This window comes from Colobus angolensis, unplaced genomic scaffold (assembly GCF_000951035.1).
Source record: "Colobus angolensis palliatus isolate OR3802 unplaced genomic scaffold, Cang.pa_1.0 Scaffold26, whole genome shotgun sequence".
Lineage (NCBI taxonomy): Eukaryota > Metazoa > Chordata > Mammalia > Primates > Cercopithecidae > Colobus > Colobus angolensis.
The window spans coordinates 13857264-13878448 of record NW_012115821.1 but is presented as its reverse complement, the minus strand read 5'-3'; the positions used below and the strand labels follow the sequence as shown (position 1 = coordinate 13878448).

The window sequence follows — 21185 nt, the reverse complement described above, 5'->3', positions numbered from 1 at the left end:
CCTGTAATCCCAGCTACTCAGGAGGCTAAAGCAGGAGAATTGCTTGGACCCGGGAGGCAGAGGTTGCAGTGAACTGAGATCACACTACTGCACTCCAGCCTGGGTGACAAAGTGAGACTCTGTCTCAAAAAAAAAGAAATGATGGAGGCAGAGGTTGCAGTGAGCTGAGATCATGCCAGTGCACTCCAGCCTGGGGAACAGAGTGAGACTCTGTCTCAAAAAAAACAAGAAAGAAATGATAGGCTCAGAAACAAACTGGGCTGTTGTTAGGAATGTCTCTCAACAGGGAAGGCTGGAAAGTTTAATCTTGTAAAATTCAGAACATAAATCTCTCACAAAGAAAATATCTATGAAGTTATAAAATAATAACTGGTTGAATTTGTGTATGTTCCAATAAGCTTTATATAATTAAAAAAAATTTTTTTTTCTTTAGAGACAGAGTCTCACTCTTGTTGCCCAGGCTGGAGTACAATGGTGTGATCTCGCCTCACTTCAACCTCCACCTCCCGGGTTCAAGCAATTCTTCTGTTTCAGCCTCCCGAGCAGCTGGGATTACAAGCATGTGCCACCACGCCTGGCTAATTTTTGTATTTTTAGTAGAGACGGGGTTTCATCATGTTAGTCAGGCTGGTCTTGAACTCCTGACCTCAGGTGATCCAACCACCTTGGCCTCCCAAAGTGCTGGGATTACAGGCATGAGCCACTGTACCCAGCCAATTTTTTTAATTTTTAATTTTAATGTTAATTTTTTTTTTTTTTTGAGGTAGGCAATTGTTTGTTGCCAGGCTGGAGTGCAGTGGTACAATGACAGGGCTCAGTGCAGCCTCAATCTCCTGGGCTCAGGTGATCCTCCTGCCTCAGCCTGTTGAGTAGCTGGGACAACAGGCATATGCCACCACACCCTGCTCATTTTTTAATTTTTTGTAGAGACAGGGTCTCACTATGTTGCCCAGGCTAGTCTTGAACTCTTGGCCCCAAGTGGCCTCCCAAAGTGCTGGGATTACAGGTGCGAGCCACTGTGCCTGACCTAATTTAAAAATTTTTAATTTTTATAAAAAATACAATATAAAATTTACTCTCTGAACCATTTTTAAGTGTACAGTTTAGTGGTGTTAACTATCTTCACATTGTTGTATAACAGATCTCTAGAGCTTGCAACCTGAAACTCTATACCTGTAGAATAATAACTCCCCATTTCTCCCTCCCCACAGCTCCTGGCAATCACTATTGTACTTTGTTTCTATGATCTTGACTCCTCTAGAAACCTTATATAAGTATTTATCCTTTTGTGAATCATTTATTTCACTTAGCATAATGTCCTCAATGGTCATCTATATTGTAGCATGTGACAGTATTTCCTTTTTTTTAAGGCTGAATAATATTCCATTGTATGTATATGCCACACTTTGTTTATCCATTCATCTGTGATGAACATTTAGGCTGCTTTTACCTCTTGTCTATCATGAATAATGCTACAGTTCACATGAGTGTGCAAATATCTTTTTGAGATCCTGCTTTTGATTCTTTTGGATATATACCCAGAAGTGGAATTCCTCATGTGGTAGTTCCATTTTGTAGTTTTTTGAGGCACGTCCATAATGTTTTCCATAGCAGCTCTACTCCTCTACATTTCTACCAGCAGCGTACAAGGATTTCAGTTTCTCCACATTCTCACCAATACTTATCTTATTATTTTAATAGTGGCTATCCTAATGAGTGTAAGGTGATGTCTCATTGTGGTTTTGATTTACATTTCTCTAATGACTAAAGACATTGAGTGTCTTTTCATATGTTTGTTGGCCATTTGTATATTTTCTTCAGAGAAATGTCTATGTCTTTTGCCTCTTTTTAATTGGGTTACTTAAATTTTGTTGTTGAGTTGTTGGAGTTCCTTTATGTAGTCTGGATATTAACCCCTTATCAGACCTATGATTTGCAAATACTATGTCCCATTCCTTGAGTTGTCTTTTTACTCCGTAGTTCTTTGTTGTACCAATGTTTTATTTATTTTTCTTTTTTTTCTTTTGGAGATAGGGTCTTGCTCTGTTGCTTAGGCTGGAGTGCAGCAGCACAATCTCAGCTCACTGCAACCTCCACCCTCCCAGGTTCAAGCGATTTTCCTGCCTCAGCCTCCCAAGTAGATTACAGGCATGCACCACCACACCTGGCTAATTTTTGTATCTTTAGTAGAGATGGGGTTTTGCCATGTTGGCCAGACTGGTCTCGAACTTCTGACCTCAAGTGATCCACCTACCTCATGCTCTCAAAGTGTTGGGATTACAGGCGTGAGCCACCGTGCCCAGCTGCACCAGAGTTTTAAATTGATGAAGTTTAATTATTTTGTCTTTTATTGCCTGTGCTTTTGGTGTCATATCCAAGAAATCACTGCCAAATCCAGTGTCATGAAGCTTTTCCCCTGTGTCTTTTCTTTTAGGAGTTTTATAGCTTTAGGTCTTCCATTTAGGTTTTGAATCCATTTTGAGTTAATTATTGTTTATGGTGTAAGGTAAGGGTCCAGCTTCATTCTTTTGTATGTGGATATCCAATTTTCCCTGCACCACTATTGAATATACTGTCCTTTCCCCCATTGTATGTTCTTGGAAGCCTTGTCAAAGATTATTTGACCATATCCACAAGGGTTTATTTCTGGACTCTCTCTTCTTTTCCACTAGTCTGTGTATCTGCCTGCATGTCAGTACCACACTGTTTTAATTATTGTAGCTATGTAATAGGTTACAAAATCAGGAAACGTGAGGCCTTCAACTTTGTTTTTCTTTTTCAGATTGTTTTGGCAATTTACAGCCCTTGAGAATCACTTGAATTACTTGAAACATATCATGTTTATTTATGTTTTAGTTTATGTGTTCATTGCTAAAAAATGCTAGAGAAGTGAGTGTGTTAGGGATACCAGAAGTGGCTGGGGTAGGATTTGAATGGACAGCTTTAACTGATTTTATTCCAAATGGCTCTTGATAACCACCTGCTCCTTCATTTACTCCAGGACTTGGGAGTATCTCCAGCTACCTGTTTCAATGGATGATGTACTTTTATCTCCTTTCAGATCCCTACAAAGTTAAAAGAGGCATTGAGAATTGCCAAAGAATGTATAGAGAAGAGACTCATTGAAGAACAGAAACAGGTAAATTGATAACAGTTCCTCTTTACCTTTTAGTGTCCCCATCTTCTGCCGTGGTTTTTATAGTGATTGACATTTGACTGTTCACTCCACAAATATTTTAAGCATATTTACTTTCAGCCAGCCTTTAGGCTGAATGCTGCCCCGCAGAGCTGAATACTTGACAGTCCTGCCCTTAGTCCTGCTTAGTCTATGTGGGAAACAAACATGTCCAGGAAGGGCAGTCTGGGTTTCTGATCAGGGCATGCTGGCTGGTGGTAGTTGGGGGCATGCATGGTCCATGCTATCTCACCACATTCTTCTTCTGTAAAAGAGGGGAAGGCAGGAAGGCATTAGGGGCATGAGAAAGGACCTCTTCCTCTGGCATACTCCTCTACCTGGCATCCAGACCCGAGCCAGGAAGTAGACAGCCTGAGCAAGGAAAGTTTTTTTTATCCAAATAAAATGTGGTTTGCCAAAACATGTTGGAGAAGATTTTCATTAGGAAGCTGCCTTCTGTGGGATATGCTTATATCTTATGGTCTCTTAAAGATTCACCAGCATCGAAGACTGACAAGAGCTCAGTCACACCATGGATCTGAGGAGGAAAGAAAGAAAAGAAAGATTTTAGCTCGAAAGGTAAGTCTGGTGTCTCTCTGCATTCCCTCCATGAGTTCATGAGTACATGTGAAGAAAGCTCTAGGTTAATGGTGCCCATTTAATGACAGATGGCTGTGCTATATCTCCTTGAAAGCTAAGACTATTTCCATATGACTGGGGTGCAGCTTTTTTGGGAAAAAAAAAAAAAAAGAGCCATATGATAATCAGCAGAGAAATGGCCCATGTAGTTTCCTAGCTTGCTGGGCAGATCATGGCATAATGTATGTAATTGGAGGACACAATTGGCCTGAGCAAGTAAAGTCAGCATTTGTTGTTTTATTTCCCCCTTTAGTTTTGGCTGGGACTTCTTCACTGTATTAAGTTATGGGGCTGAGTATGACCTTGTCTGTAGCTAGTTTAATGGTATGCCTGGAAAATATTTTTATTCTGACTTCCAGCTTCACTGTGTTCATTCTTTGCTTTCCTCTCCCCTCTCCCCCTTTTATTTTATTCTTAAAGAAGTCAAAACGATCTGCTCTTGAAAATAGTGAGGAGCATTCAGCGAAGTACAACAACTCCAATAATTCAGGTAACTGGCTATAGATGATAATGGGACCCAGGACCCAGAGGTCAGGGTCAGGAGTCTCTAGTTGGTCAAGAGGTCTTGAGTTCTGCTGGCCAGAAACTGGGCAATGTAGTAATGACTACAGAGAACAAAGTAACTTTGTCTCTAATGAAGGATTGCAACAGCATTCATAGGCTTACAGCACTCAAATGCTAGAAGGGACTTCTGAGGTAATGGGGTAGCTCACCTTCTTCACTGATGGCAGAACTTGATCAACTAAAGACACAGGCTGGATGAGCCACAGCTGGAGAATGGCTCATCCAGCCTGTGGATGAGCCACAGCTGGAGAATGCAAGTGGCATGGCCAGAGCTGGAGATTGGAAGCCGTGAATAGAGAAAGTCCATAGACTCCAGAAGGAGAGTGAGTCACATTGACACCACTGCAGAGTCCAGACTGGAGAAGGGCTCAGGGAGAGCTGCAAAGGAGAGGAAGGAGGGGAGGTCCCAAAGAGGACCAGTGCAGGCTCCTCGGGGGTGAATGCTGTTGTGGCTGGCGGGTAATTTCAGAATTGGAAGCCTATTTTCTCCATGGTTGATGGGAGGGTCATGGACCAGTCATGGTCATTACTATGCTGAGACTCGTGACTCCAAACAGCAGTCATTCTGTCCAGTGGCTAATTTTTTATAGAGCAGAGAAAGCCTGACAGTGTGCTCTCTACCTTCTAAGACCCTGCCTGCCTGCAAAGCTGTGTCACGTGCAGCCAGGTGGGACTCAAGGACTTCAGGATACCCCAGTGCCCTCAGGAGTTTAGGAAAATGAAGTAGCAGTTAATGGATATATACAGATAATTCCCAAACCCTACTGGAATCAGGCAGTCAAGCTTCTCCCCATTAAAGTTAATTAGCACTACAAACAGTATAAAGACAGCATGCATTGAGTTTTACCCCCTTTTTCAGTGAAACACCCTCATATTTTATAGGGAACTGAGGGAATATTGCAAGTAGAATAGTATTAAGCTGGAGGGAGGTGTGGTTTGATCAGGACATTTCTCATGATGGCCAGTGTCCATGAGGCACCAACATGACCTGTGGGTAGTGAGTGAAGTGATGGCTGGGGCCTTAACCACACCAAGCTCTGGTTGCTTCTCAGGCATGTGATGACAGCCCTCCCTTTGGGTGTGTGTGCCTATCAGCACATCAGAAAGCACCTGACTAGGGAGATTTGGTTAACCTCTCCATAGGATCTCTATGTGTGGGAGGAGGCTTTCTGTGTCCACGGAAAGGCTTATGTAGGAACCTCTGCTAATTGGGCCATTTCATGTCAGCTCAGGAAGATATTTTCTAGGGATCACCAAGTAATGGGGAGATACTGAGAACGTGGGAATATTTGCAATATAATAAGGTTACTAGATCCAGAAAAAGCATGCAACAGGTGGGATTTTGCACATTGTTTTAATGTGAATAAGGGTATTTACTGATTCTAGATAAGAAAAGGCCTGTGAAATCCATGAACTGAGTAGACCCTATCTAGTTGACTCTTCTTGCTGATAAAATGGAACTTCTGCAGAATGTGTTACCGGGTAGATGCTGTAGGGAGCTCTCCCTTCCTTTGGAAGCCCCCAGCAGGCTGCTCTGCCCCTCTCTGTCCCCTGTACCACTTGTGGCCTCTGTTATTTTGTCATTACCCAGGAGTGGAGGTTGGGTCAGGAAAAGATACTGCAGCCAATTGCATAAGCTGTTGATTGTGCAAAGTTTCAAACCAGGCAGGCTTTGGGGAGCAGTGGGAGGCAAGGAGCTTTTAGTAGCTTGGGAAGGAGGTGGACCTTGCACCAGAGTAAAAGCCTGTCATTGGGTCCAGTCTCTGAGTTTTTTGTCCCTCATCATCTTGTTTCACAAGGCTCACACACTAAGCCAAGTATAGATTCTCAGACAGCAGTGGGTCCCAGCCTGGGCCAAATTCCAAATGTCTTTCGTTGGTCCCCATGAGGGTTTCTCTGTGTTTTATCTTAGCAGGATCTGGGGCCAGCTCACCTCTCACGTCCCCGTCATCGCCAACTCCACCCTCTACATCAGGTTAGTGATGGAGTAAAGTGACATGCCACCTTCCTGTCTGCCAACAGGAGGAGCAGGCTTTGCCTCTTCCTGCCTTGGCCCAACAATTTCAGGGGTTAGATAGCAGTAGCTTTCTCAATAGAGATCAGTGGGAGTGCAAATAAGCAGTGTCATTTGGGAGAGCTGAGGGGCTAGATTTCCAAGCTCAGTTTTCACAGGGAATGGACCAGTTTCAGGGCCACTAGCCACCCCCTGGCTCCAGCTTGCTGTCTTTGCTGAAAAGTTTCATGCAGAGCTCCTCAGATTGGAGCCTGTCTTGGTACGTGCTCAGCTGAACAACACAAACACACTGTGGCCCAGGGGTCCCGTGCTGCTGGCCTGTCTCCTCAGGGAGCCCGTCCATAGGGTCAGTTTTGTCACAGAGCACAACTGGTCTAGGTGGAGGAGTGAAAGAGTCACTGTGTTTCTGATTTTCTGGCAACGATTTGACTCTGTTTTGCTCTGTAATGTATTTAATTATCTGAATATTTTTCTGTTATTAGCCTTTGTTTCTCCTTTGTAAATTAGATACAAGTTTTGATTGAAAAATGTAAAAAGAATTTATCTTGGAGATTGCTTATAAAAATAATCTCTGATTTTGTGGAGTAGCCCCATGATATCTTTCTTTTATTTTTGAGCCAAGATGTCTCTCCTAAAGTCTTTTGCAAGCCCAGTAAAAACAGTTGGGACGCCAGTATCTCCTTTTGCTTCTTAAATGAACCAGTTGTTTTAGATGTGCGAGGAGCTGCTTCTGCCACTCAGAGCTTGCTGGCCGTGCTTGGAAGGGTTCCTACAGCTGTGTGAAGGGAGAGTCACTGGCAGGGGGTTGGTATATGAGTTGATCCCATATTTATTGTTAATACCTAACACAGCACCCAGGAGCTGCCAAGAGCATTCCTCAACTCCACTCAAATGCTTCTAACTGACCCTGCTAAGAAAACGAAAGCAAGCAAACACAAGGGGACTAGTGTGAATGACTTACTTCTGGCTGAGGGTGGTTACTGGTGCCTTACTACTGAATGTTCTAGGGCCAGGGCCTGTTTTGGGTAGCAGAGTTCCTGGTCCATGGGAGGATATTCTTGTCCTTATCTTACTTTGTCAGATTTCCCAAGAAAGCCCCCAAATGTTGATCAAGACAGAAAATAGGCCTTTTTTGTCTTTTGTGGAGATAAACTGTTTAGTCCGATCAGAAATGTGTGGTGATCTACTGCCCAGACTATATTGAGCCATTTCCTAGAAGATAGGATGTTAATTTAACACCACTTGGGCATATTAAGAAAATTGGGGCCGGGCACAGTGGCTCAAGCCTGTAATCCCAGCACTCTGGGAGGCCGAGACGGGCGGATCACGAGGTCAGGAGATCGAGACCACCCTGGCTAACACGGTGAAACCCCGTCTCTACTAAAAAAATACAAAAAAACTAGCTGGGCGAGGTGGCGGGCGCCTGTGGTCCCAGCTGCTCGGGAGGCTGAGGCAGGAGAATGGCGTAAACGCGGGAGGTGGAGCTTGCAGTGAGCTGAGATCCGGCCACTGCACTCCAGCCTGGGCGACAGAGCGAGATTCTGTCTCAAAAAAAAAAAAAAAAAAAAGAAAATTGGAGAAAATTAATAATGAGAATCCATAAGTCCTCCTTTAACAAGCAAGGCGCTTGAGGCACCTGTTTCAGGGTTCACAGCCCTTCTCTGTGTGGTTAGATCTGCCCCTGCTCAGTTGACAGTTGGTTCTTATCTCTAAATGCCTTTGGGAATTTACAATCTATTTGGACTTTTGGGGGGAATTCTCTAATTTATCTGTGTTTAAATGGGTGCTGTCTCATACAGTAGCAAGTCTGCATGAGATAAGGTAACTTTTAGAATGAGAGAAAAAAGAGGAATCTTGTGTAATTAGAGTCAATATTGGGAAAACTTGGAGGTGAGTGGGGGGGCATTCCTGTGAATTTGATAGCACCCAGCCTGAAGGGGAGTCTTGAGGATTTAGAAGGAAAACATGTGAGGCCCCAGCACAATGCCTGGCAGAGTGAGAGTGCCTGGCAGAGATGAGAGGTTCCCAGCAAATATTGGCTCCTCCTTTCTTTTATCTCCTTAATGTTTTGTTGATGAAATTGACTCAGCCTGCAATCTGACCTCTGCTGGGCATTTCCTGTAATGCATCTCATGAAAATGGTAACTAATATTTAGCATTTGCCTGGCAACCTAGCATTTCAGGCCCTAAGCATTTCAACCCAAGGGAGTTTATTCATTCAAGATGTAGTCAAGGTGCATTTACTGAGAACCTACTGGTTTGCTAAGGACTGTGCTTGGCCCTGGGTTACAGAAATGGCTAGACAAGGCCCTAGCTCTTGTGGAGTCACATTTCCAGTGCCTCTCAGAAGCTTCAAAACAATAGACACTGTTTAGGAAAAAACTCACACTCAAAGTGTTTTTTCTTATTCTATCACTCAACACTATAATAATCAACACAGACAGACTTCTGTGACCAAATGTCAGGGCATGGGGGAGTGGTTCTGTCCACCACCAGGTAAGCAATCAGTTTTGTTGTGGATACTAGCTGGGTATCCTCTCATGCAATTCTGACACTATCTACCTGGAGATAGCATCAGACTCCACAGGTTGAGGCTCAGTCCCCAAAACGACTTACTCTTTCTGACACCATTTGCAAGGATAGGACTCCAGAACTTTTGACCAACCAGCTTCAAGTAGGAGTTCCCACAGCTCCCTCTTTAGTTTCTGTTACTTTGCTGGAGCAGCTCACAGAATGCAGGGAAGCATGTTTACTGGTTTATTATAAAGGATGTTACAAAGGATACAGATGAAAAGATGCATAGGGCAAGGTGTGGGGGAAGGAGCTTCCATGCCTTCCCTGGGCACATCACCCTTCAGGAACCTCCGCATGTTTAGCTATCAGGAAGCTCTCCAAACCCTGCCCTCTTGGGCCTTTTATGGAGATGTCATCAGATAGGCATGATTGACAACCATATAGAAATGTTGTTATAGAACCCAATTTGGGTCCGTTCACCCAGTGCAATAAAACCAGATCCCCACACCAAGGCTGTTTCAGTGATAGAAAGGAAAGCATTTATTGCAAAGTGCTGTGCAAGGAGGACCTGGCAGTGAAATGCTCAAAAATCAGCTTCTGACCTTCCAGGTGGCTTACAGGCAAGGATTTTTAACAGTGGGGTAAATTTCAGGAAAACAGAAGCTACAGGCAAAATTACAAATCAGTACACCGAGGTTGCACATTGGTTTAAGTTTAAAAGGGCAGGACATCTTGGGGGTAGGGGGTGCTCACAGGTAGATTCAGAGATCTAACTTGCAGTTGATCTTAGTTGCAGAAGCTCTAAGAATTTTGGGGTCAGTAGAAAAATGCTAACTTGCTAGGGGGGTGACTTTCTCCAAGCCTCTCAGGAAGAAACTTAGAACAAAGGACAGTGGGATCCGTAATAGGTACAGTTTAGTCTTCTTTTCCTCCTAATCTGGGATCTTTGTGGTGAGGGTCTTCAGTGGGGGCCTGAGCCTTTGAAAGACAACTCAGGGACATACGTTAAGATCTTATCTTTAGTTTGTATAGGGCAAGGGAACTTCTCTGGAGCTTTAACTTCCTTGGCTATTGTTCTTAAGCCACTTATTAACTTCTTGTTTACCAAGTTACTTAATTACCTCTAGGGCTAGCTGGATGCCTGAAATTTTTCTTAAAGGAACATTTGGATTTTTCCTTATTTCCATGCCTTGAGGTTTACAGGTCCCTAAAAGTTGGGGGTGGTCCCAGTTCCATCTCAGTGTGATTGGACAAAAAGGGTATGATATGACCCCAGCAAGGCCTGTTTGTTCAGATTCTGCTTGGCCTCTCTGTACAACTTTCCTTCTTCTAGGGTATGGGGCATGTGTAGGAGATGCTTAGCAAATCTTTGATTTACATAGGCTTGCTCTGCCTTCAAGGCCTCTGCGGAGTGACAGCAGGACTCTGCGCCTAGGTATTACACCATTTTTGTTTTTGAGACAGAGTCTCGGTCTGGTGTCCAGGCTGGAATGCAGTCGTGCGATCTTGGCTCACTGCAACTTCCACCTCCTGGGTTCAAGCGATTTTTATGTCTCAGCCTCCCGAGTAGCTGGGATTATAGGCACTCACCACCACGTCTGGCAAATTTTTTTGTATTTTTGATAGAGATGGGGTTTCACTATGTTGGCCCAGCTGGTCTTGAACTCCTGACCTCAAAGTGATCCACCTGCCTCGGCTTCCAGAGTGCTGCAATTACAGGCTTGAGCCATTGTGCCCAGCCAGGATTGCAACTTTTGGCTGGCCAGCCCCTGTTTAGGCTGTTCTTCCTTGCAGAACTGGAGGTCGGCCTTCTTCTGGGCTCAAGTGATCCTCCTGCCTCAGCCTCCTGAGAGACTGGGACTATAGGCGTGCACCACCACATCAAGCTAATTTTTAAATTTTTTGTAGAGACAGGGGTCTCACCTTGTTGCCCAGGCTGGTCTCAAACTCCTAGGCACAAGTGCTTCTCTCACCTCAGCCTCCCAAATTGCTGGGATTATAGCTGTGAGCCACAGCACCTGGCCTCACAGTTCTTTCTAATCAAGCACACTCTAAATCCTAAATCCACTGTGCACTCTGGCCTTTGGCAGTTTGCTCAGCAATAGATCAGCTTAGGTAAGTTGAATTCAGCAGCAGTGCCTTTCTTCCCTAAAGCATCAGTTGTAAGCACATTTATGGCAGCTAAAGGTGGTCTTAATCTCAGTTTCTAAGTGAAGGAGTCTTACTCTTTTTTTTTTTTTTTTTGAGACGGAGTCTCGCTCTGTCGCCCAAACTGGAGTGCAGTGGCCAGATCTCAGCTCACTGCAAGCTCCACCTTTCGGGTTCACGCCATTCTCCTGCCTCAGCCTCCCGAGTAGCTGGGACTACAGGCGCCCGCCACCTCGCCCGGCTAGTTTTTTGTATTTTTTAGTAGAGACGGGGTTTCACCGGATTAGCCAGGAGAGTCTCGATCTCCTGACCTAGTGATCCACCCGTCCCGGCCTCCCAAAGTGCTGGGATTACAGGCTTGAGCCACCCGGCCTAGGAGTCTTACTCTTATGAGCCCTTTCCAGCAATTGTGTAAGGGCTGGGGCCCCTCCCTTTTCTTACTGCGGCTTCTTCTCTGGGGGCTCCTTCTTGAGGTCATTACCAAGTTGATAGGAGAAATATCCTTTCTCTAAGTCTGCTGGCAGTTGCATTGGGTGGGGTGGGATTCTCTAAGACTCTTTTGCTGAGACCCCTGTTTTTTCAGTAAAAACATTCCTAGTACTGTCTTTTCTGCAAAAAGTTGTTTTCTGCCTCAGGAAGGTCCCTCTTTCCAGGACTTTACAATTCTTTATCCTGGTTTATTTCATGGTAATATCACCAACTAGTGTTTATCCTCTATTCAGAGAACTGATAGGTTGTAAAGGACCCAATTTACACACACGCAAAGATTCCCTCCCACCCTCCTTTGGGAGCAGACAGGCCTGTTGCCTTGCTATCTGTTTTTTTGAGACAAGGTCTCTGTCACCTTGGCTGGAGTGCAGTGGTGCAGTCACGGCTCACTGTAGCCTTAACCTCCCACCTCAGCCTCCCGAGTGGGACTACAGGCATGCGCCACCACCCTTGGCTGATTTCTGTCTTTTTTGTAGAGACGGGTTTTGCCATGTTGCCCAGGCTGGTCTTGAGCTTTGGGGCTCAAGTGATCTGCCCGCCTTGGCCTCCCATAATGGTGGGATCACGGCCCTTTTTCTAGAAAAATGGGTTTGTAAAAGAGTATTTTGGGAAAGCTAAGTAAGCAGAGGACCCTACATTGTTATTTAAAATAATTATATGTAATATATTTGGAACACTTATTTTGTGCCAGGCACTGTTGCTTTATAGTCATTTGTTTCAGTTAATCATCGTGAATACCTTCTTTTCCAGTGTGAGTGGACTCCTGCTTAGCTCCATTTTAGAGTTGAAGAAACTGATGCTCTAGTAGGGTTAAGAGACTTTGACCAAGGTCACACAAGTTAGGGGGGGTGCTAGAGCCAGGAGTGTAACTTGTTCTGTCATTGTTCATTTACCCCATTGATATACTGAGTGCCTGCTTTCTGAGGGTGCACTGCAGGGCCTGTACTCTTAAATACTGTGTTCGGCTGGTGTGAAAAGAACCCTGAATGTTGAGTCAGTAAACCAGAGCTTGAGTCCTACTTAGCTCTGCCACATTCCCACTATGACCTTGGACAAATAATTTCTGTTCTTTGAGGCTGTCTTTTAAAAGAAGTCTCGCTCTTTATTAGATAGGTGGCATACATGGCGAGGCTTTATAAGCAGTAAAGCACTATCAGGTATAAACTGGCAGCTAAAGGTGGTCTTAATCTCTGTTTCTAAGTGAAGGGGTCTTACCCTTATGAGCCCTTTCCAGCAATTGTGTGCCTTTTTTTTTTTTTTTTTTTAAAAAAAAGAATATCCTGTAATCGGATAATTCTAGCTGTTCTTACTTGTAGTTTATATTTTAAGCAATAATTTTGAGGTGAGAGAGCTGGCAGTTTGTAGAAAACCCAGTCTGCAAGAATGAGTGGAGAGAAAGGGAAGTTTCAAATCTGCAGAGAAAGAGGTGTGGGAGCCCTCCGAAGGTTTGCTTAAAATTCAACTCGCAAAACAGATTTAATAAGAGAAAAGGCATACGAGTTTATTATTTAATGTGTATACACAGGAGCCTTCAGAATGAAGACCCAAAGGTACAGGGAAAATTGTCCATTTTTATGCTTAGGTTCAACAAAGTATGGACAGCTGTGTGGAAATATGATTGGAGGAAAAGGCTATGATCTAATGCTAATAGGCTGAGTGGGGAAACCCAGCAAGGCTGTCTGTCTAGATTGTTCTCAGCCTGTCTGAGCAGCATTCCTTCCTTCTGGGGGTGGGCAGGACCCTCTCTGGAATGGGGGTCTTACGACCCATAGTCAGACAAGGTAGGTCAGGCAATTTCTTTTCTTTTTTGATATGGAGTTTCGCTCTTGTTGCCCAGGCTGGAGTGCAATGGCGCGATCTCGGCTCACTGCAGCCTGTACCTCCCGGGTTCAAGTAATTCTCCTGCCTCAGCCTCCCAGGTAGCTGGGATTACAGGCATCCACCACCACGCCCGCCTACTTTTTTGTATTTTTAGTAGACACAGGGTTTCGCCACGTTGGCCAGGCTGGTCTCGAACTTCTGGCTTCAGGTGATCCGCCCACCTTGGCCTCCCAAAGTGCTGGGATTACCAGCGTGAGCCACCATGCCCAGCCAAGTGATTTCTTTATGGACAGTTTTTACACAGAAAGGTGGAGGGAGAGTAATATTTTTAGGTATGATAGTGGGCTTTGGGGAAAAGGGTTTCTGTTTCTACGACCCACCTTGGAGAAAGAGGGATTCTAGTTTCTCTGGCTAGCCTTGGGGGACAATGGGACTGAGAAGGCTGGAGGGCCTCTTTTCCAGTTTCCCAGCCCCTTTCCAGGAGACGGCTGTGGGGCAGAGTTGGTTCATTAGGAACTCTGAGATTTACCAAAGCATGATCCTTCACATTTAGCTGGGGATCTAGTCAGTTTAAAAGAAGACAAGAAAAACATTTGCCTTGCTTTCCTTTTTAAAATGGCTTTCTTTATAGCCTTAAGTAAGTTTCACTGCCCAATTCAGCCTCTAGGGAGGGGCTCACAGGGCCTCAGGGAGGGGCCCAGTGCTCCCGCCTTGACGATGCCTGCCCAGGATCTCTGGCCTTAGGTCTGCTCACACTCATCCCAACTTTAAAGAGACAAATCTATTGTAGACTCTAGAAGACTTGCTTGGAAAAAAGTGGTGGGTTTTCATTTTTCCCCCCTTGATCAACCGTCCTTGTTTAATAATAGAACTAAGTACATTCCTCATATCCATTTTGCTCTTCAGAGGTAAAACCTTCATGGCTCTTCTGAAGTGAGCATCGTGCTTGTAAATAAATAAAAATAGTATCTAACTGGCTCAGAGGACAAAGAACGTGAAGAAGAAAGCAACTCATTAGGTGGCTCAAAAAGCGACTCATTGGTTATTCTATAAATACGTTTGCCATGTTTTAAAACGCTCACAATTGTGTTTACAAACCAGTGCCTTTTGTGGTTAATTTGAGTATATCCTAGTTTCACAGTGAGAATAATCAGCTTGTGACTCAGACTAATATTTTACTGTCTGTTACTATTTGATTAAATGACACTAAAATCTGAATAATGACTTGTGTCCCCTCTTTCTCTTTCTCTCTTTGCTGTTTTCAGTAGAGCATGCACCATTTTGAACGTGAATTTTCGGTAAAGTAAACTATGCTGATTTCTCTAACTTTAAAGATGCTCTGTTTCTGTGTGTGATATAGGACCCAAAGTGTCTTGATTTTTGAAGTGATTAACAAGTGGGAAAGCAGATTTGAGACTATTTCCTTATCTGAATATTTAAATGAAATACAGCATCTTTAAAAAAGCACCCAGTGACTTCATCTATATTCATTTCATTTTCATCATGACTTTCAAAATCTTCATTTTCACTCTGATTTCAGTTTTAAAATACAGCTCTAAAACCTGCAAATCAACTGCATGGCATTTTGGTATATTTTAATTTTGGAAACCATAACTCTCAAAAGTCCTGTTGCTGCAAAAATGTTGGTTCCCTAGTTACTCTGATGAAGAGGAAAGAGGGTTAGGCAGTTGACTTCTTGGTTACAGGGAGACAACTTACTGGCTTTTATAAATGAGGTAGGGAAAAACAGTTCTTTTGTAAGCATCCTTTATAATTCTCGAGCTGTGACAGGAGTACAGCCTCCTCACCTGCCTGAGGCCAAAGGAGAAGGTAGTTCTCCTGAGAGCTGGGGGCTGCCTGCTTCGGTTCTCTCCCGAGAGTGGCTGGTAAGTCTGGTGTTACCCTAGTGTGGTCTCATGGCCACTTGGCCTCCCCTCCTGTATGTGACCACAGAGGAGCTCGGAATTAGAGAGACCTGTAGATTACCCACTGCTGGCTGCTAACATGGGCCTAAGAGTCAGTGGGGAGGGGAGCCGGGCGCAGTGGCTCACGCCTGTAATCCCAGCACTTTGGGAGGCTGAGGCGGGTGGATCACAAGGTCAGGAGTTCAAGACCAGCCTGGCCAACATGGTGAAACCCCGTCTGTACTAAAAATATAAAAATTAGCTGGGCATGGTGGCACACACCTGTAATCCCAGCTACTCGGGAGGCTGAGGCAGAGAATCGCTTTAACCTGGGAGGTGGAGCTTGCAGTGAGCCAAGATCGTGTCAACTGCACTCCAGCCTAGGTGACAGAGTGAGACTACATCTCAAAAAAAAAGAAAAGGAGTCAATGGGGGAACCCTCAGACATCCTGTCCACCAAGGCTGTTGAGGGTGTTTCTGGCCTGGCATTCCTCCCTAGATCTGACCTACGCTCTCCCTGCAGCATTCTCTGCCCTCTGCTGGATTGCCACGTTCCCATGTGGTTTGGTGGAGAGGATTTGGGGGTGGGTGGAGTAAGCAGTTGGCCCTCAGGGATTTTGTCTAAGAGAAAGTGAGATGGGAGAAATCGGGACTGACCTGGTCATAACTGAAGGTAAGCCGTTTGCAGTATCCCCCATCCTGGGCGCGAATTCAGGTATCATCAGTCTAACATGGAATCGGTCTGCTCTTGTATGTGGCCTGGAGATAAGGGTATTGGAGGTCTCTTGGCAGGAGGGACTTATTCACATTTTAGAGAGCACAGGCAGCAGGCAGTTGTTCCCAGGTTTGTCACAGGCCAAACGGTCAACTTTCATTTGGCCTTCGTTGCCCCTGCCCCCTCTTCCCTCCATTGTTAGCCATGTGTTGTAACTCAAGCCCCAGTGGACCTTTCAGGAAGCTTGTGGACCATGGAAAGGGCCAAAAGGAAAAGCCAAAAACAATCAATGGGGCAGAGACTGAGTGAGACCAAGTCCCAGGTCTATGTTCCTGACTCCTCCAGTTTCCACTTTCTGACCCCTAGACCTCTTCTCCCCTCCAGTGTTCCAAACTGGCAAGCTGGGTTCTGGCCTTCCTTACCCTGGTTGTACATAAGAGCCACCATAGTTGTTGCAGGCCCAGTGAGGAAAAGCAGACCTGCTGGGACATCAAGCCCCACTGGACTGCTCCGGCCTGCTGAGGCCACATCAGGGAGATCCTGCTGCCTGTCCTTTCATTCCATCTGCTTTACAGGCACAGGTTACCCTGGAGCCCTTAAGACAGTGTATTTATTGACACCACCTGCATTTTCAAAGACTCATTTAAAGTGACAACAGTTTCAGCCTTCACTTGGACAGTGGAAAATCCTTGTACTGAACCCCACCTCCAACTCCCAAACTCTGTGGTGGTGCATTTGCACTTCTAATTTTGAGGGCTTGGTAATGAGGCAAAAACCAAGGGTTGGTTCTCTGTGAAGCCAAGCAGTTTTGTTCTGTGCCAAATGGCAGCCCCTACCCCTGAGCCCTGCCCTGATGCCCGTCTCTAGCCTCCCAGAATCCTTGCCTGGAGGGCTAGTCAGTCTCTAGATGGCCAGTGCTGGACCTTTAGTAGAACTCCCAAGTACTGCCGCAGCCGAGAGCCCGTCCTTAACTGCACAGTGATTCTTCTGCAGGGAGTCAAAGCACAAACCTGGGAGGCAGAAACCGTGGAGCTCCTTCTGGTACACTACGTGGCCCTGAATATCATCAAGTCCAGATTCCACTGCCTTTTTCTGGCCATTGGGTGGGAGGGTGCTGGGGAAGGGCATTGGCACCTACTCACCCCCAGGTGGGCAGAGCTCACTCCTTCGGGCCCACTTGGTGTTGCAGTCAAGAGACTCAAGTTCCAAAAACCTTCAGCAGAGATCTCCCCTCCTCCTGGTATTTCACTGGTTGCTCTCCAGAAGTCAGCTCTTCAGAGGAATGCTTATCACACAACCTTATTCTCCACTTTCCCACTTCAGCAGTTACTTCAGGTTTAAAGTGCTTTTTATCTCTGTAACCCTCTGACATAAAGCCAGGAACATTTTCCCACAATCCACCTTAGCATAAAACATAACAGAATTTCATTCATCAGTTGTTATTGTTTAGAACCAATGAACATGTTGGTCATTTGTATGTATTTAATCTTTATTTGTATTGTTATATTTGAGCCTTCCAAGATTGCAGAGCATGAGCGTGTGTGTTTGTGTGATTCTTTAATTTCAGCTGCCTTAGGTTTGAGTAAAAGATGTAAAGAAAGGTAAGTGATTTTCTATTGTAAGACTTTAACCGATACCTGTTACACTTGGTGAAAAGGATGTACTTACTTGAGTATTGTACTGGTGATTCTGAGCCAGTCATCCATACAAACTTAAGTAGGGTAGCTTTACCTGTTACCTGTTATCACAACTCAGTAGCAATGTAGGGGAAACCACCTGGCAGAATGTCTCCCTGGGGTAGCCCTGGGAGGGACAGAGACAACATCTGACAGGCAGAGTCTCAGAGCTGCGAGGTCACAGGAGACAAGGCAACTAACTGTGACACAGGAACATTCTTTAAGGCAAGGCTTTTTCTGTACTTCCTGTTTATTCTGTCCTGAGAGAACCATTCATTGATTCCAAAACATAAAATTCGAGTTGCAAATGTCCATGTGCCTGGAAGCTGAGGGAAGGAAGTTTTAGACACCTGCCCAGTTTCCTTCTCCTTGCCCACTGCGGTACAACACGACATTCTAGTTTCTCCCGATGCTTCGTCAAAGACACATTTAGTGCAGTTCTGTCCTGTTCCTTGGTTGGGCCACAATGGAGAGAACAGTACTTGAGAAAGATTTCTCTGTAAGAATACCATGGCAAAGGCCGGGCGCGGTGGCTCAAGCCTGTAATCCCAGCACTTTGGGAGGCCGAGGCGGGTGGATCACGAGGTCAGGAGATCGTGACCATCCTGGCTAACACGGTGAAACCCCGTCTCTACTAAAAAATACAAAAAACTAGCCGGGCGAGGTGGCAGGCGCCTGTAGTTCCAGCTACTCGGGAGGCTGAGGCAGGAGAATGGCGTAAACCCAGGAGGCGGAGCTTGCAGTGAGCTGAGATCTGGCCATTGCACCCCAGCCTGGGCGACAGAGCCAGACTCCGTCTCAAAAAAAAAAAAAAAAGAAAGCCCCATTAGAGGCCGGGCGCGGTGGCTCAAGCCTGTAATCCCAGCACTTTGGGAGGCCGAGACAGGTGGATCACGAGGTCAGGAGATCGAGACCATCCTGGCTAACACAGTGAAACCCCGTCTCTACTAAAAAATACAAAAAACTAGCCAGGCGACGTGGCGGGCGCCTGTAGTCCCAGCTACTCCGGAGGCTGAGGCAGGAGAATGGCGTGAACCTGGGAGGCGGAGCTTGCGGCGAGCTGAGATCCGGCCACTGCACTCCAGCCTGGGTGATAGCGAGACTCCGTCTCAAAAAAAAAAAAAAAAAAATACCATGGCAGAGAGACCCCTCTGCCTCCCGCTTTGCATTGCTAACAGTTATTAGCATTTTATATTTATTTAATGCAACCTATCAGGAAATTATTATTTGAGACAGACTCCTCTGGGAAATGAATAACCCAGGAGGCACTGATTCCTTGCTGAGAATGCTGAGTGGTTTGTCATTTTACATAAAATCACATCCTTCAAATATTGAGTGTGTTGGAGCAACGAAAGCACTGTTCATCCCTTATGAGTAACTGACATTCAGGAAGGCCAACTCCATCATGCAGATGTCTATCTTTAATTGCTAGCTCAGAAGCAGACAGAGCTTCCTGGGACCTGGCTAAAGTAACTGATAGATGGAACTCTTCTTTGGGGACTATTACTAATATTTGCAAATGGGATCAGAGCCTCATCTGTGCAGAGAATGTCACCATATATGGTTTCATGTAATCTGTAATTATTTGTTCCAACAGCCTTTAACATGACTATTGTTTGAAAAAAATGGCAACTTTTAATTCCCCTTTGATGCTTCTAGCTTTGTTTAGTATTTTAAGAACTCATACAGTATTAGGTATCTTGGTCCCACGAGGAAAACATGTGGACTCTCACCAGTCCGTTGTGCTCAGGACTGAGCAGTAGCATGTGTGCAGGGCAGCTGCGGAGGTGAATACTGATTGCCCCTTCTTCCTACACAGGGATATCTGCATTACCTCCACCTCCTCCACCTCCACCACCACCAGCAGCTCCCTTGCCTCCTGCGAGCACCGAGGCACCTGCCCAGCTCTCGTCTCAGGCTGTGAATGGCGTGAGCCGAGGGGCCTTGCTCACCTCTATCCAGAATTTCCAAAAAGGAACTTTGAGGAAAGCCAAAACCTGTGATCACAGTGCTCTGAAGATCGGCTGAAGCTTCCTGTTTACACTTGGAGGGAAAAGTTCTTTTTTATTCCTACTCACCCCTACCCCCCAAACTACCCTCTTCCTGGGAAAATAATTGCTGAGCCAGTACAGCCACAAACAGTACTGTTTTGCAGATGCTCATGTAAGAAGCTTTTCAAGAGGGAAATAATTCTTTAAGCAGAATAAAGTTAGGCTGGCATTGCTCCCTTAAGATTTTGCTCCTTTATTAACCCTGTAAAGGAGTCTTGTTTATCCTCTAATGGGCATGCTTCAGGGGCAGCAGCATATTGAAATATTTTCACCAACTAAAGGAAATAGACAGAAAAACAATGACAATATTCAATCACAGCAGTAAATGGCCTTTGTGTTGCAAGCCCTTCTACCCCATCAGACAGCTCCTAGAAACATTCCTCTCATAGTTCATTTTTCTAAAGCATTTTCTGATTCTTAGATAACTCCAACTTTTGCTACTTTTATCTTAGACATTAACACTATAGCCCAAAGCATAGTTACTTTGCTGAATCAGAAAGCAACTGAGTTCTTCGTTTTCTCCTCAAATAGAATGGGGAACATTCACAACATTCTCTTAAGTTCCAACAGGAATACCATTGTGGTTATAGAACTCAGGGCTGCTAAAGCAACTACTCTAGACCCATAGTTCTTTTTAGTTAGAATGTATTGAAACAGACAAAAATATTAACATCAGAAAAAGCTATGGCCTATTAGAGGATCTTCTTAATCCTCAGCAATTAAATTTGGGGTTTGAGGGGGGCAGGTCATTGTTACAACAGAAGTAAATTTGGCATCTATAAAAATCAATTAAGATGTTTGAAAGATTTATTTAAATATATCAATATAGCATCTTTTTAATGTTACTCATTTATTAGATCCTTTATCCTGATTTGCTTAAACCTTTCAATTGCACTTTAAAGGATTATAAATAATCCATTTAAAAATTCAAGTACACACATCAGTGTTGGTTACTATGCAGAGAGAATGTCATTGTGTATAGTTTCATGTAATCTGTGATAAATGTCAGCCGTATTTTTTATTAAAATCATGTCAAGAAAACATGTTGTCTGTAGCTTGATGAGATATTTCCAATGATAACTTTTTGTAGCATCTGTTGTTAAGAATAGATTCACACAGTCTGAGGTTTCCTTCCTGCCTATCCTGTCTCTATTCTTTTGTGTCTCACTTTTCCTCTAAGAACTAAAAATCCTGTCTTGCTACTTAAATTAGGTACCACCTATATGCTTCTGTAACTAATTTAAACCCATCTTTTCCATCTCAGCTTCTGAAGAGGGCAGTATTTGACAGAATATCTGATCTTTGGCAATGGGAAAAACACCTGACATAAACTTTGCCATAATTTTAAAAAGAATGCTATTAGAATTAGGCATTTAGAGAGTCTGTGGAGAGGCCGGGCGCAGTGGCTCAAGCCTGTAATCCCAGCACTTTGGGAGGCCGAGGCGGGTGGATCACGAGGTCAGGAGATCAAGACC

At 44.7% G+C, this 21185-nt stretch overlaps 1 protein-coding gene across 2 annotated transcripts in view; it reads left to right on the top strand.

The window, feature by feature from the left end:
* PXK (PX domain containing serine/threonine kinase) overlaps window positions 1-20851 on the top strand; it is a 107230-nt gene extending 86379 nt beyond the window's left edge. Inside the window, exons 14-19 of one of the 2 annotated variants that reach the window (XM_011947220.1) lie at window positions 3062-3139; window positions 3668-3754; window positions 4235-4304; window positions 6294-6353; window positions 17551-17584; window positions 19479-20751. In XM_011947220.1, coding sequence (XP_011802610.1) covers window positions 3062-3139; window positions 3668-3754; window positions 4235-4304; window positions 6294-6353; window positions 17551-17584; window positions 19479-19662 — 513 coding nt within the window. In that variant the 3' untranslated portion in view covers window positions 19663-20751. Of the gene's footprint in view, window positions 1-3061; window positions 3140-3667; window positions 3755-4234; window positions 4305-6290; window positions 6354-17550; window positions 17585-19478 lie in introns of both variants that reach the window. The other variant, XM_011947221.1, reaches the window with a different exon arrangement.
* Window positions 20852-21185: the final 334 nt, after the last annotated feature.